Consider the following 16,827-nt stretch of genomic DNA (forward strand, 5'->3'; position numbering starts at 1 on the left):
ATCCCTGCTGATTTTAAAAGGGGGCCGCCACCACTTCATAGCCTGTCACCAACCTTCTTATCAAACACAATGGGACATAAACTTATATACAAGCTATAACCCCCTTGTTTTAAGTAAATGGCTCATGAGGCCATTTTGCTTACTGGAAGGAACTGGGCCAGGGACTCCTTTTATTTTTGGCATCAGCACAACCTTAGGAATGCCTGCTTCTTGGGAGAAAAGCGATGACAAACCTAGACAGCATCTTAAAAAGCAGAGACATCACCTTGCCAACAAAGGTCCGTGTAGTTAAAGCCATGGTTTTCCCAGTAGTGAAATATGGAAGTGAGAGCTGGACCACAAAGAAGGCTGATCACCGAAGAATTGATGCTTTTGAATTATGGTGCTGGAGGAGACTCTTGAGAGTCCCATGGACTGCAAGAAGATCAAACCTATCCATTCTTAAGGAAATCAGTCCTGAGTGCTCACTGGAAGGACAGATCCTGAAGCTGAGGCTCCAATACTTTGGCCACCTCATGAGAAGAGAAAACTCCCTGGAAAAGACCCTGATGTTGGGAAAGATGGAGGGCACAAGGAGAAGGGGACGACAGAGGACGAGATGGCTGGATAGTGTTGTCGAAGCTACCAGCATGAGTTTGACCAAACTGCAGGAGGCAGTGGAAGACAGGAGTGCCTGGCGTGCTCTGGTCCATGGGGTCACGAAGAGTCGGACACGACTAAATGACTAAACAACAACCACGTGTTACTCCCAACAGCAGTTCTCGAGTCTTGCTAAAATTTTGTCCTCCTGACTAACTGTTTGCCAAGGAATCAGATGTCAAACCAAGCAACAGGCAAGTAAAGAGAATGGAATTTGACTTGCGTAGCTTTTGCATGTCATGGGGTTTGGGAGTGGAGAGAGAAAAAGAATTGGAGGGGGGGAACCCCAACATCCTGTTTTCATAGTGGCCAACCAGGTGTCAAAATGGGAAACTCGCAAGCAGGACCCCAGTGCAAGTTTGCCTAAGAGTTGGGATCTTCTGCATCAATCCCTGAATTTGGGAATACTGTAAATGAAGGCATTCTCAGGTTAGCAAGACCAAGCCTTGCCCAAGGCTCCAATCTGGACAGTCCACTCCTCTTCCCCAATTTCTGATGCTTCCAAAATTTCTTATGTTTCAGAAGTGGGCTTGGAATGGGAGGTTTCACACAATTATTGTCTCTTTGAGCTGAAGTTTTCCCTCCGTAACCCCTATTTTTTCTCTCTATGTTTTTCTTCAAAAATTGGCCTGGTCAGCAGCTACATGAGAAGCTTTCTGGGAGCCCCACGCCAGCTCTTTCGAGTTCTATCACAGAAGAAAAGCTGGCTATGAAAGGTGTCAAATAATAAATGTTGAACTCAGAGGTGCCACCTTGTATAAAATATTGTGGGGGCCAGGGTAAGGCCTGCCCCACATAATTGATCACAGGACACTGTGCACACACAGCATTTGAATGGGAATCCCTATCAACTTTGTGGGGCCTGGCCCCCTCAAATATTTTATTGTGGGCACAGGAGGCCCCACAGCTCCTAGGAGTTGGCTCCTATGGTTGAACTCATGGGAGCTGAAATTAATCTATCCCTTGCAAAAGAATCCAGTGCTCCCCACTGCAAATTCTGACACTTAATATGCAACAAATCACATTGACCGCATTCACTGATTATTTGACAGAAGATATCCAGTTTCAATACCTGAAAACACTTCAAGAGTTTGGAAGGCAGTTGTGCTTGGCCCCTTGCGATAGCTGGAGTGCCGCAGAACTTCCGAATCTGACATACACTCCGAGATGTCCCTCTAAAACGACACTCTTATTACATGCTTACCTGGCCATAAGACCCCCTGAACGTAACAGAATGTACCTTAGGGAAAGGATTCGTATTTTGAGATGAAAGCGTCATATTCAAAACGGAACTTAAATTCCACATTTTGAATGGCAACCTCTGGATATTGCTGAAATGTCAGCTATTTGCAAATGTTAATCTCACTGCAATTCCTTACAGAGCAAGAAGAAATGGAAAGGGAGATGTTCTACCTCCCGCCTCCCAAATTGTGTCATTAATCTGTTGTTATTTCAATCTCTTGATGGCTCTTTACCACAAAGCACCAGGGCATATTACAACAATTTAAAAAATACAGATTATGTTCAAGAGAATGGGATGGGTCCTAAAATACGTATCTCGGGTGTCGTAGGCCAGGGTGAAGAGATGCCTCTTCAGCATAACATGGGAAGGACAGAGCGACATTGCCAGGTGCACTTCTGGGGGGAGGGAGTTCCACAACTTAGGGGCTGCTGCAGAGAAGGCCCTCTCCTGAGCCACCACCACGCCTGGACTTCTGAAGCTGGTGGAGCTATCAAGAGGAGCTCTCAAGTCACCTTTAATTCCAATAAGCCCCTGTCCCTGTCATTCTGAAGAAGACCTGTAATTCAGTAACATCTGTGGCCCGAAGAAAATGACCCAAAACAGCCTTCCCGAAACACAAACCTTTGCAGAGAATAGAGTTAAGAAAAATAATAACAACTAGATTTAAAAAAAAAAACCCCAACCCAACATACTTCTCAACCCTACTGAAAATGTCCACAATTTTTGCGCAGCACGAAAACACACCTTCTGTTCTCATTTGTTGTAGCTGAGGTTGAGCAAAATTACTACAATTCTAAAAGCTGGAAGACCTTGTAGCAATTACAACCTAAAGTGTATACAACAGGTCTTCCAGTTGTGGCCTTTCCTGGGAAAGTGGGCTGGGGATGGGGCTGGTGGTGGTAGGGTCTCATCGCAGCAAGCTTAATCCAACAGGACAACAGACAATCTCAGATTCACCCGCACAACTTCCCCTTCAGTTCTGGTTCCCTTTGCTGTCTGGTATAAAATGGTTTGCAGCAATTGGGAACGCCGCGGACTTGAGCAGACGACACCCCTTCGCTCAGCCAAGCCTTCGAAATCCATCCCTCTCAACAGAAACAATTAAATGTTAAGCCATCAGGTTTCAGCCTCCCCCCTCCCCACCTGTCAAGACTGCAGATGGCCTGGTTTTAATCAGTCTGATTTCATTCAATAAAATACTCATTAAGTCAATTAATGAGACTTTGGTGTCACAAGCTATCAAGCATGACTTGGTGGGCTGCTGGTTCTTCTGCAGCCTGGCCCCCACCCCATTGAGCCCCTCCCTGCCTTTTGCCTTCACTGGGTGACCAATGAATTGATTTAGCCAGTCAAGTAAAATCAGGAGCAAAATAGATCAATGGGCATTTTCACAAGAAGGAGGGCTTTTTTGGGAGTCTTACCTGGTTTTAGGGGAGGTTGTTAGCCATTCTTCATGTTTCTCAAATGTTATTAGATATGCAGCAATTTCCTGAAAGAGGAAAAAACAGGGGAGGGTTAGATTATGAATGAGTGAATGAAGCTTATTAATTGCACCGCACAAGCATCTCACAAATGGTGAGAAAATGAAAAGAAAAACCATTAAAAATCAGTGCTTTCACTTCTCTAAAAACCATTTCTCTTGATGAGAGCAGGGATCGCGGCAAATCATCAGCTGTCGGGGGACTTTGACATCACCAAAGAGTGGGGCATCATGATTCTGCATCTTGATCATTCACCAGGCCTTACACACACACACACACACACACACACACACACAATCCAGTCCAATGCCTCCGCAGCCCCTTCTACCCCCTCCCTCCAGAGAGCAGAGCCCAGAGAAGGGTTGGCCACATTCAACCTTCCCCATGTAGCCTTCTTGTTACACCCTTGAACACACTTTCATTGTGAGCTCCTTTGGGGGCCAATCAGGCTATAAAGTATTCAAAATACATATTCAAAATAACTTCTGATCAGACAACTTTTGGCTCCTCCTGTCCTTGAAGTCTTTCCTGCTCCAGCTGGTCACGACAGGGAGGAAAGAATTATTTATCACAGTCACAGACCAATACAATTCTGTGAGAAAATAAAATAATCCCGTCAACCAAGAAATGGCGCCCAAGTCTGCAGTCTTTCCTCCTGCTTCCCAACCCCTTTTCCTTTTGTGTCATGGCTTTTAGATTGTGAGCCTGATGGTGGCAATGGTCTGATCGCTGACATTTGACAACTGTTCTGGGGAAACCTGGTACGTTTGTTTGATTGTTTCGCCTAAAGAGCAGGCTAAGGAGTGTGTGTGTGTGTGTGTGTGTGTGTGTGTGTGTGTGTGTGCCGTGGTCTCTCATATTGGTTTCTCCCAGCATTATCTGATCTTCATTCCAAAGTGGAACTGAGACCTCGGTCATTTCAGTTGCTATTTCCAAATTTTGTACAGAGCGCACTGCAGGTGTGTGGTTTGTCACGACTGAACAGGCTCCTTCCATTCCTCTGCGTCTTTCCCCTCGCTGCCAGGTGAGCAGCCTGCAGGTAGGCGCTGTCATGATGTCAAGTGGGGAAGACGATGTGTTGCTGGACACCATCTGGGGGGCAACACCTTGGCTACCATTGGTAAAGGGAAGAGGACAGGAGGAACAGAGAGCAGTGGCGAAACGGGCACTCCAATTCTGGAACTGAATCCAAGGGGCCCCCTCTGAAGCAGATCATGCGACCCCCTGTGATCCCTTTGATTCGCATGTACAGTGGTACCTCGGGTTACAGATGCTTCAGGTTACAGATGCTTCAAGTTACAGACTCCGCTAACCCAGAAATAGTACCTCTGGTTAAGAACTTTGCTTCAGGATGAGAACAGAAATCGTGCGGCGGCGCGGCGGCAGCAGGAGGCCCCATTAGCTAAAGTGGTACCTCAGGTTAAGAACAGTTTCAGGTTAAGAACGGACCTCCAGAACGAATTAAGTTCTTAACCCGAGGTACCACTGTATATGGCTTGCTCCTCGCCCCAGATGCCGTGGGGACTCTGCCCTTCCTCCGCCTGCCTGCCCCCCCACCCTCCACATAAATCAAGCCAGACCTGCCCCAGATGACATTTAAACTGTGCAATCCCCTTCTCTGTACACTTCCTTTGTCCTGCTCAGAAATGAAAAGCCTTTTTTGTTTAGAGAGAATAATTAACAGCCAGAAGAAGCAAAATACTGCAAGGACGGGGAAAGGTTACAGTAAGACAAATTGTTTCTTTGCAGGGTTCCTAACACTAACGAGCAGCTTAATCAACTGCAACTTCAGTTGACTGAGTGGTGCCATTTTTAATCAATGGCTGGGAGAGCTAATGTAAAGCCGCCCTCGATAAGTGTGCTTTGCGGCTGCTATTCCTGGGGGCTTACTGTAACTGGGAACGCAAAGGGAAGCTGTGAGAGGGGCCTCTGTGCTAAGCTTTCCTCCGACATCTCAATAAGGGGGCAGGCACTGAGACTTTTGGATAATGTGCAGATTTAAACGGCTTGGTTAAAACGTCGGTGATCCATCAATTACGCTGATGGACATCTCTGCTTCTCTGAAGCCACAGACACATTTTCATGTCAACAGGCGTGAGAACAAAATACAAATCGCCACCGGTAAGTGTTGTAAGAGATTTAATCCTTCATCCTTGCAAGGCAAGAGGCAACTCTTCCCCTTCCCCCCCCCTACACACACGTACACAGATAACAATCCCAGTCAGGACACCCAAAATGAGAAGCAACAACCCACAACCCCCTTTCTGAAGCTAATTGGGTACCTGTTCGCCTACTTGGATGACATACAGATAGAATTGCCAGCATTGTCATGTTGTTTATTCGTTTTATTAAAATATTTCTATAGGGCCAGCTATGCGTCGGGGTGGCAGCTATACGCACCACAGTCGGGGCCTGCCTTATGTGCACAGGGAGTGTGTTCCACAAGGTGGACCCCAAGACAGGTTGCCCGGCCCCCTGACCTGTGTAATACAGGATTGTCCCTTAAAGGTAAAGGGACCCCTGACTGTTAAGTCCAGTCATGAATGACTTTGAGGTTGCGGCGCTCATCTCGCTTTATTGGCCAAGGGAGCTGGCGTACAGCTTGTGAGTCATGTGGCCAGCATGACTAAGCCGCTTCCGGCGAACCAGAACAGCACATGGAAATGCTGTTTACCTTCCTGCCGGAGCGGTACCTATTTATCTACTTGCACTTTGATGTGCTTCCGAACTGCTAGGTTGGCAGGAGCTGGGACCGAGCAACAGGAGCTCACCCCATCACAGGGATTCGAACCATCGACCTTCTGATCGGCAAGTCCTAGGCTCTGTGGTTTAACCCACAGCGCCACCCCCTGACCTGTGTAATACAGGATTGTCCCTTCTTTCAGTATAAAATGCTATGTCCTGTATCGATTCAATACAGGACACAATTTGTTCTGTATTTCCCCTATTCCTACTCTGCTGCTGAACTTTTTCTCTCTCTTTCCCTGATTCTCACTTCTTTCCTTTTCTTTTTGCACTTTGCTCCCTCTCTTCAGCCTGCCCCCAAGGAGGAGCCAACCAGGGTAAGGCTTTCCAGTTGTGCCTTCCACTTCCCTGCAGCCAGGTTTTTTGCCCCAGGTGAAGCCTCCAGAGGGGTGCCACTGAGGCTCTCAGCCTGTGCGTGTGAGCACACAAATGCAGGGTGTCTTTGACCCGGGTGAAATAAAGCCTAGTTTCAGCCCTGCCCTGCAGCTTTGGCTAGGTTAAGGTGACTATCCGCAGGGCTGCAGCCTGGGAATGCCAGGTCCCATCCCTCAACGAGCAATTCTGAGTCTCTGGAAACAAGCGGTTTCATGTCAGTATAGCTCAGAAGCTCCAGTTCTGAACATAGTTATCTTGCATAATATTTGAGAGAGGTGGGTGGGTGGAGGAGAAGCTCCCCACAAGGCTTGCCGTCCCCATTCCCCCCCCCCACTATTCTCCCTTTCCTTCATAAATTTGACATGTGAAACAAAACTCATCCCCTCATCAGAATACAGTGGTACCTCAGGTTAAGTACTTAATTCGTTACGGAGGTCCGTTCTTAACCTGAAACTGTTCCTAACCTGAAGCACCACTTTAGCTAATGGGGCCTCCTGCTGCTGCCGCGCCGCAGGAGCACAATTTCTGTTCTCATCCTGAAGCAAAGTTCTTAACCTAAGGTGATATTTCTGGGTTAGCGGAGTCTGTAACCTGAAGCGTATGCAACATGAAGCTAATGTAACCTGAGGTACCACTGTATTCCCCCTATTTATTTATTTCCCCAGGCCTGCATGTATTGTATGGTACAGTATTGCATGAGTTTGAAAGGTCATCTATTTCAGTTCTGAATAACAAAGCACAAAGAGATTTACAAATTCCTCCCTCCCTCTCTCTCTCTCTCTCTCTCTGTGTGTGTGTGTGTGTCAAATTCTGGAGGGGCCATCCATTTAGGCTGAAATAGATTGTATTGGATTGCTCTGAAGTCATTTCAGCACCAGGTGAAATGCGTGTGGCGCATACACACACAAACACACACAGTCCTTTTTTTCTGGGAGGACACCACAGGGGTATGCATAGCCCTGAATATTTTGTGAATCTAAGTTTGGCCTCATTGAGGGGCAGTATTTCAATATGAGTGGGAAAATGAGAGTAACCCTAAACATTCTTTTAGAAAAAGAAGCACTGCACACACCCCTTGATCGCTCAGATCTCCTGCTTCTAACAGCTCCCAGCTTGTCCCTTCTGCTGACTGCTCCTCAGTGTCCCACCACCAGGCTCCAGGCTCTAAGGTGGCTGTGGAGCCCTCCCGGGGGGGGGGGGGGGCTTTTGGGAGGCAGGCTCCCACTGCTCTTCTTCATCCAGCCAGTCCGAGCTCTCCCTGGGGGGCTCTTGCATACCCTCCAACATTTCTCTGATGAAAACAAAGACGTCCCATTCCATAATGGTAATTTTACTAATGATACCCAACACATCTTACTGGGTTGCCCCAGCCACTCTGCGCAGCTTCCAACATATACAAAAACATAATAAAACATTAAACTTTTTTTTAAAAAAAAAAAACCAACACCGGCCCTATACAGCATTGCCTTCAAACAGCTCAGGGGTCAGATAACTCCATACTCTCCAACATTTCTCCAGTGAAAATAGAGGCATCCTAAGGAAAAGTGGGACATTCCGGGATCAAATCAGAAACCGAGACGGCTGCTCTAAATCAAGGACATCCCAGGAAAATAGTGACACTTGGAGGGCCTGTTCTTGGGCTGGAGGCTCCCCGCTCTCCGCCTCAGCCAACCAGACCCTGAAAACAAGCACTGCTATGCCCTAACACAGTCTATCGCATTCAGCCATGGGATAACTGAATGAGAGAGCTGGGACACACACAGGCCAAACCTGCCTGACACCAATCACAGCTTCAACCCAGGAACAGTTTGTGCCACGAGAACCTTGCCTTTTAAGATCCACAGCTCTTCTTATCACATCCCAGTGCAGGTTCCGGAGAGAGTCTGACCTGGGTATAGAAACAGCAACCCTCCCTTCCCTTGCAACTATCATCTGGAGTCTCTTTTGAGCCCACCCAAAAGCTCCTGAACCTGCCTAACAGAAACATGATAACAGGTTTTTTCAAAAGCAGCGGTGTTTCTCAAACAAGAATCCAAAAGGCTTCCTATGTGGTACCAACTCCAGATAGAGAACCCTATGCTTTTTTCTCCAACCAGCTGGCCCAGGCATCTGCCAGAGCCACGAAATACAATTAGAGTATTCCCAAATGAGACACAAAAAATATCTTGTTTCCAATAGTCTTAGTGTTAAGGCTCATACTTCACATCCTCTGGGCATTCCTGTGGTGCCAGATCTCTGTGTTGTGTGCTTTATTAGGGCTGTGTGGATGCCATAATGAACGGCTTCTGAGCAACATGGTTACCCAGCAGAGAAGTCCTCCCATTCTGCAAATGTCTATTGAGAAAAATACAAGAATCACGTACTCAAAGGGTACAGCCTTAACCCTACCTCCAGCAGCAGCAGAAACTACGTCTTGAGTTCTGCCAGTTTCCCAGGGGATTGTGTCACCGGATGCTGAAGGGGACCTCCAGATGGCCTCTTCACTGCACATTCACAAGGTTTTCTGCTCATGATGCTATCAGGGCAGTCACACGCAACTCCACTCTCAACACTGCTTGTGTCTGCAAATGCTTTTGAGATGGTCACACTGCTGCACTGCCAATCAGTGCACATTCCTCAATACCCTCCGACATTTCTCCAATGAAAATAGAAGAAGAAGAAGAAGAAGAAGAAGAAGAAGAAGAAGAAGAAGAAGAAGAGGAAGAGTTGTTGTTTGGATTTGATTTCCCACCTTTCACTCCCTTTAAGGAGTCTCAAAGCGGCTAACATTCTCCTTTCCCTTCCTCCCCCACAACAAACACTCTGTGAGGTGAGTGGGGCTGAGAGACTTCAAAGAAGTGTGACTGGCCCAAGCTCACCCAGCAGCTGCATGTGGAGGAACGGGGACGCGAACCCGGTTCCCCAGATTACGAGACTACCGCTCCTAACCACTACACCACACTGGCTCAAGGAATTCAACAACAACAATTTTATTCTTTATACCCTGCACATCTGACTGGGTTTCCCCAGCCAATCTGAGTGGCTTCCAACATTTAAAATAATAATAATAATAAAGCAGTAAACATTAAAGAACTTCCCTATACAAGGCTGCCTTCAGATGTCTCCTAAAGGTTGTATAGTTACTTGTCTCCTTGGCTCAGGGCTGCACAACTCCATACCTCCAATGAAAATAGGGACGTCCTAAGGAAAAGTGGGACATTCTGGGATCAAATCAGAAACTGGGATAGCTTCTGTAAATCCAGGACCATCCCTGGAAAATAGGGACACTTGGAGTGTCTGCCCATAACCTCCTGGTGAAATCCAATAATTTTTTATGCTAAAAATGTTCTGGCTTGTTTTTGTCCAGATTTTGTTGTTCTACAGCCTCTCCAGACAGCAGTAATGTGGTAGTAATTTGGAAAGCGTGGCAGCACAGCAAATAAAAAGGTAAAGGTACCCCTGCCAGTATGGGCCAGTCGTGTCCGACTCTAGGGTTGTGCGCTCATCTCACTCAAGAGGCCGGGAGCCGGCGCCGTCCAAAGACACTTCCGGGTCACGTGGCCAGCGTGACGAAGCTGCAGCTGGTGAGCCAGCACCGCACACGGAAACGCCATTTACCTTCCCACTATAAAGTGGTACCTATTTATCTACTTGCACTTAGGGGTGCTTTCAAACTGCTAGGTGGGCAGGAGCTGGAACCCCGCCGCGGGGATTCAAACCACCGACCTTACGATCAGCAAGTCCTAGGCACTGAGGTTTTACCCACAGCGCCACCCCCGTCCCGGGTGGGCACAGCAAATAAGGCAGAATTAAAAAAAACATGTTGCAGGAGACGCCCACAACAAAAGACAGGCCCAGAGGGGTCCCAAGCCAGATGAACCAAAACCAACTCATCTTACATTAATCCTGGAGTTGGGCTCTGGCAGGAAACCCCAAAATTCAGACCTAAACATCTGCAGAAGTGGCCCAGGAAATTCAAGGAGGGTTTCGTGAAATGGTTCAAACCCCCCCCCCCCCCCGTTTCACTTTGCTTTTCCAAGTCATCCCGCCAATTCATCAAAACATTTATTTCGGCGCCTCCTAAGTTCCAAAAAGCCTAAAGGCATCACGTCACTTTTTCTTAAAAGAGATAATCCTCTTAAAGGCTCACTGACCTAGCAGCTCCACAGTTATGCAATCAATAACAATACAACTTAAAAATACCAGACGGTGGCAAAGCCATTTCCCTCTTCCAACATGGCAGGAATGATTTAGCGCCATCGATTAAAACAACGGTTAAAGATATCATTCCACCCATTCTTCAGCAAGCTCACCTGGGAGGTAAGTGGATGGTGAATGGGAAAGGGGGGGGGCTTGCTTTCTGATTAGCCTGAGTCACAAATGACAGACATAGTTACTGACGTCTTGACACTGAGACATAATGGGAAAGTTAGGACCGTTAAAAAAAGACCCTGCCATTTCCCCCACCCCCAATAATAATAATTAACTTACGTTTGACACCTGGCATTGACGTTTGACACCATTAAACATTGCCTAGAGGACAAGAGTATGTTCAAAAGCACCATGAGGTAGATAAACAATACCCCAGAGCCAGTGTGGTGTGGTGGCTGGAGCATCGGACTAGGGCCTGGGAGAGACCAGGGTTCAAATCGCCACTCAGTCATGAAGCTCACTGCAGCAACCTTGGGCCTGTCACTCACTCTCAGCCTAACCTACCTCACAAGGTCGTTGTGGGGATTAAATGAGGAGAGGGAGGGAGAACCATGTATACCACCAGGAGCTCCTTGGGCAGAAAAGGTGAGCTAAAAATAAAAATAAATTGCTAAACACATTTCAACCGTATGGTTGCCTTTAAAAAATTTTTTTAAAAAGGTAACTGTGTTGGCTCATTAGAATTTGTGATGGGGTAATCAGGCCATTGTTATTTCTCCTTTCCATCAGGCCTTGGAGAAAGCTGGACCCGGCAAGGCTCCTGAGACTGAGCCCCATCCCTTCCTTTTACACTCTCCCTGAAAATGTGCACAAGGGGCAGATGTAGGGCTTAACCGGGAGCCCATGGTTTGTTCCGCCACTCCCAGGCAGGGGCGGAGGAAGGGGGGCAGTGGGGGTGGTCCGCCCTGGGTGTCACCACAGAGGGGGTGACAAAATGCGCTCACGATGGGGCCTGCAGCGCGCCCGAGCCACATGTCTCTCCTGGGAGTGACATGGCGGCTTGGGCGCCCGCAGGCTCCACGCTGCCCCAAACTGTCCTCCCGCTACCTCCCCCTCAGCTGTAGGACGGCTGACTCCTCAGAGGCCCTGCCGAGCGTCCTGCCCCGGTTGGCCCCGCCCTGGGCCCAGGGCACGCCCACCACCCCAGACACCCAATTGGCTTGCTCCACTGCTGCTCCCAGGCCTCCCGCTTTATTGACCACCTAGCCTGATGAAGAGTTCCGGGTGGCTCTCAAGTTCCCATGCTGTTTTGTGACATTTTGGTTGACCTAATCAAGAAATCACCTCAAGAAAGAATTTCAAAATAGTAATAAGCAGGTTTACCTGCTCCAGAGTGGACATTATTTCACACTTGTTTCCTTCAGGGTTCTTGCAGAAATGACATTGATTTACATTAAAATCTTACTTATGCTTTTCCTCTGTAGTTTTTGGGAAATGTATTCCAGGTGGAACTCACCATATGGTTTAAGAAAATACTGTGTATTAGGTGGGAGGGAGGAATCCCTCTAGTTAAAAGCTTACTGGGGCCTGGAGAGATTTTCCAACAGTCCACTTCAAATTTGTTAAGATGTAGATTCAGCAAAGTTAGCCTAAACGAACGCAGATTATTTTCTTTAATTGCCATCCATGTAGGAACAAAATGGGTGTACCGTCTGTCGTATCTAAACCCATTCTGGAGAAACTCAAACTTGAAAAGTTACAGGATAACAGAGAGCACACTAACTGGAAAAAAGACATGTGTCCGCCCTGACATTTTTGTAGACGCAAACAGTATTGAACGCCGTATTGCCTATAAGCACCCTGATGGCATCATGAGCACAAATCACCCTGAAAAGGACGTCTGGAGGGCCTCGGAATTTAAAGAGCCAAAGTTCATTAAGGCTAAGCACATATTTTCTTAAAGGAGATGGTCCTCTAGAAGATTATTGACCTAGCAGTTCAAATTATACAATAACACGACTAAAAACAGCACACTATGACAGCACAAGTTTCGTCTTCCTATATGCCTTAATTATTTGGTACTCGATAAAACCTGGAAACAGCATAATTGTGCTTTATTACACCCCAACCTTTTAACAAAATATTGCAAGGCGGCTTACAGAAATGTCAAGATGCAGAAAAGACAAGATAGATTTCGGCGTTGAATAATACCAATTCACAGCAATTTAAAACGGCAGCAGAGAACATACGCTCTCTAAAATGCTCCCAGTTGAATAAAATGGTCTTTGCCACCCGCCTGAGAGCAGGCAGTGAAGAAACTGGGAAGACATCCCTGGATATCTCCATTCTGACAGGGAATGCTTGAGTTGTGGCCTGGAGGGACAACCCTCTCAGAGCCTTTGCAGCCACCTTCTGGACCAGGGCAGTCTTCAAGGGCAGCCCCCCACAAAGTGAATCAGGGTAATCTAATCTAGAGGTAAAGAGCAGGAATGACCCAAGTCAGGCCTGTTTCCCCACTCCTCTATGAAAGAAAATGAAAAACACTCCTGGCTTCTCATTAGACTTTTATGTGAAAGGTTAAATTAAAAAGTTTCACAGCGGTGATAGACGCTGCTTGAAGAATTGCTGATGGAGGTGGCGATTCCGAGCCAATTGGAGAGGCTCATCAGCAAGGTCTGACATATAAGCCATAAGACAAGTCCGCACACACCTAAATTAGAGCACCTGATGGAATTTCCTGTACGTAGGACATGGTGATGTACACGGGCTTTAAAGGGAGGGAAGAAAGAGTCAGGTTAGCACTGTAATCTAGGAGGGCTATACAGAGCCTCCACTTTCAGGGGCAATCTACCTCTGGGTATCAGATGTTCAATTCAAGGGCAAACAAGCAGTAGAGGGCTGTTGCCCTCAGGCTCTGCTGGCCCATCGGGAGAAGCAAGATGATGATGATGATGATGATGATAATAATAATAATAATAATAATTTATTTATACCCTGTCCACCTGGCTGGGCCTCCCCAGCCACTCTGGGTGGCTTCCAACCATATATTAAAATACGGTAATACATCAAACATTAAAAGCTTCCCTACAGGGCTGCCTTCAGATGCCTTCTAAAAGTCTGGTAGTTGTTGTTCCCTTTGACATCTGGCGGGAGGGTGTTCCACAGGGCAGGCGCAACTACTGAGAAGGCCCTCTGCCTGGTTCCCTGTAACTTAGCTTCTCACAGTGAGGGAACCGCCAGAAGGCCTTCGGCGCTGGACCTCAGTGTCCAGGTAGAACAATAGGGGTAGAGACGCTCCTTCAGATATACTGGACCGAGGCCATTTAGGGCTGGTGGACTGGATGGGCCTTTGGTCTGATCCAGCAGCTGGGGTCCTCCTCTTAAGGCAGAGAGGGATGGGGCAGCCCCCATGCACTGATAGGTAAAGGGGACCCCTGACCATTAGGTCCAGTCATGACCGACACTGGGGTTGCGGCGCTCATCTCGATTTATTGGCCGAGGGAGCCGGTGTACAGCTTCCGGGTCATGTGGCCAGCAGGACTAAGCCACTTCTGGTGAACCAGAGCAGCACACGGAAACGCCGTTTACCTTCCTGCTGGAGTGGTACCTATTTATCTACTTGCACTTTGACGTGCTTTCGAACTGCTAGGTGGGCAGGAGCAGGGACCGAGCAACAGGAGCTCACCCTGTTGCGGAGATTCTAACCGCCGACCTTCTGATCGGCAAGCCCTAGGCTCTGTGGTTTAACCTACAGCGCCACCCACGTCCCATGCACTGATACAAAGGTGTGAACAGAGCCTACCCGGGTGCGATCCTACTCCCTGCACGGACGTTAGAGGAGTTACAGTTCACAAGCGGCTTATACGGCCGCGACCAGCTTCCTGCAACCGTCCCTTGCACAGCTCAGCTTGCAAAAAAGTGTGCGATCCCCTCTCCCTCCCCACCACCACCACGTCCTCCCTTGCCAAGCAAAGCTCTGCTGGAGAATATAAAAACTGAGCAATGCGTAATGGCCTTATTACGGCGCTGGGACCGCTGCGTCCGCTCCTGGTGCCGTAGTCAATCACAGAAATCCTACAGAGCTGCTTCCGATGCAATTTATATATTCTATCAAACTCGTATAAAGGGATCCCGCTCTTGGAGAGGTTACCATAAAGGGATATCAATGTTATGAGAGAGAAATTTATGTTCTTTTTTGCCACATTAGAAAAAAGCACACACCAAGGGAGGGGGTGGCAGGGGGAATGGGGGGGGGAGAGAAATGAACTTCTTAGAGAGATTAATGGCTGTGAAAGCCCCTCTGAAGCCTGGCTTTATGGGGGCCTTTTGATTAACGCTTGGCCAATTGATGGTCAGCCTTGGAAGTCATTAACTCGGATATGGTTTTTCTACCTTATTTGTTTAATCACGGCGGCTTTTTATGATTCAAAACCAGGAAATCGAGACAAGAGGCCCCTCAATCAAGCACATTCAACACGCTGTATACATTTACAGCCTAAACCCAGTTGGGATTTCAGTGGCTATAAACAGAATCCTCTCCAAATGTACTAAGGGTCCCTACCCTTAGTGAACATCTTTTCTAAAAACAAAAAAGGTGTAATCTTTTTTGGCATGAGCCACGTATCCTGGATAGCTCAGTTGGCTAGAGCGTGGTGCTGATGATGCCAAGGTTGCAGGTTTGATCCCCATATGGGACAGCTACCTATTCCTGCGTTGCAGGGGGATTGAAGGAGATGATCCTCAGGGTCCCTTCCAACTCTATGCTTCTGTGTTTGGGGACTAAAGCAGCAGCCTTTATTGAGTAGCTGTCCATTCTCCCATAGGACCACCTCCTTCTCACTTCCTGCATGAGTCAACAAGGCCATTGTGATGGCCAGTGCTGGGTGCAAGATGCCATCAGCTGCAAGGAACCTACTAAATGTTCTAAGCAGAAAATAAAAAGTGGCCAGCAAAGTTTCCCATGGGAAAGGTCTGCTGTGCAAGGTCTATGGTGCAACCCTCCATTTGCCCTCATGACAGACATTGCAGGAGGATTAACACCAATGGCAAGAGCTCCCTATGGGAAGCAGTTTGCTTTCCAGCCTTCAAATGCAGAACAAGGTCCAACAGAGAACTAGTGCATAAGTTTTCTTTTTTTCCTCCCCCCCCTCCTCCATCCATATCCCTTTTCCTTTTGTGTTGTGTGTTTTACAGGGGCTGTCTTAGCACTGGCATCTTGAGAAGGGTTGTGAATGTCCTCTCTTTCACTTGGCAAATCAAATCTCTGGCTGTCTGCATTCCTAGAGGCTTTAAAAAAGAAAAAGAGAGAGTGGGATAAAAATACTTTAACAGCAATGGTGGCTTCAAGGCTTCCGCTGTTTTGAAGGCAGGGGGTGTCAGTCATATACCAGCAAACTCATGTTGCACAATTAAAGTAGATTTGGAAGTCTTGTGAAATCAAACCCCACCCCACCCCTCTCTCTCTCACACACACAACATTTTGCAGTAAGGAAAGTACAGTCGTACCTTGGAAGTTGAACGGAATCCGTTCTGGAAGTCCATTTGACTTCCAAAACGTTTGGAAACCAAAGCGCGGCTCCTGCAGCCAACTGGAAGCTGCGGAAGCCCCGTCAGACGTTCGGCTTCCAAAAATAGTTCACAAACCGGAACAGTCACTTCCGGGTTTGCGGCGTTCAGGGGCCAAAACGTTCGAGAACTAAGCTGTTCGAAAACCATGGTACGACTAATGCATAAATGCACTGGAAAGTGTGGGATCACAATTGCTTGATGCTACATTGCATTATTAAGATCATCATCGTCAATAAGTTGTTTTTTAACCCAGGTGACTCAAAGTGACCTAAAATAAACCAGCATCAAGTAAAAGAAAGAAAAATCTAAAACACAGCCCTTTTCAAAAAAGAAAAAGGCAGGTATTGGAACATCCCACCCACTCATGGAGAACACAGATAATTAAAATCCAATTAGGCCTAAGGGAAAGAAATGGTTTTGCCTGGCACTTAAAGGTATGTAATGATGGTGTCAAGTGAGCCTTCCTGGGGAGAGCGTTCCACAAGCAGGAAGCCACCACAGAAAAGACCCGTTCTCATGTTGCCACACTCCAGACCTTCACAGCTGCTGTCTACTGCAAAGACTCAGCTGCTGTCCCCCTTCTGGTAGCCAGTGTGGTGTAGTGGTTAGAGTGCTGGACTAGAACCTGGGAGACCAGGGTTCAAA

The 16,827-nt window shown here is 47.5% G+C and overlaps 3 protein-coding genes across 6 annotated transcripts in view; 2 read left to right on the top strand and 1 right to left on the bottom strand.

Moving 5' to 3' along the window:
• UTS2 (urotensin 2) overlaps nt 1–16,827 on the top strand; it is a 579,903-nt gene that overhangs the window by 551,604 nt on the left and 11,472 nt on the right. The window lies entirely within an intron of this gene.
• Nucleotides 1–16,827, bottom strand: part of CAMTA1 (calmodulin binding transcription activator 1) — a 706,892-nt gene that overhangs the window by 505,823 nt on the left and 184,242 nt on the right. For all 4 annotated transcript variants that reach the window (XM_083512793.1, XM_083512795.1, XM_083512792.1 and 1 more), the window contains exon 3: nt 3,304–3,371. In XM_083512793.1, the coding sequence (XP_083368919.1) occupies nt 3,304–3,371 (68 nt within the window). The remainder of the gene's footprint in view (nt 1–3,303; nt 3,372–16,827) is intronic.
• The window catches only part of ZBTB48 (zinc finger and BTB domain containing 48), a 386,674-nt gene that overhangs the window by 51,333 nt on the left and 318,514 nt on the right, over nt 1–16,827 (top strand). The gene's annotated exons all lie outside the window — the stretch shown is intronic.

Source organism: Podarcis liolepis, assembly GCF_965112155.1.
Source record: "Podarcis liolepis genome assembly, chromosome: 7".
Taxonomy (NCBI): domain Eukaryota; kingdom Metazoa; phylum Chordata; class Lepidosauria; order Squamata; family Lacertidae; genus Podarcis; species Podarcis liolepis.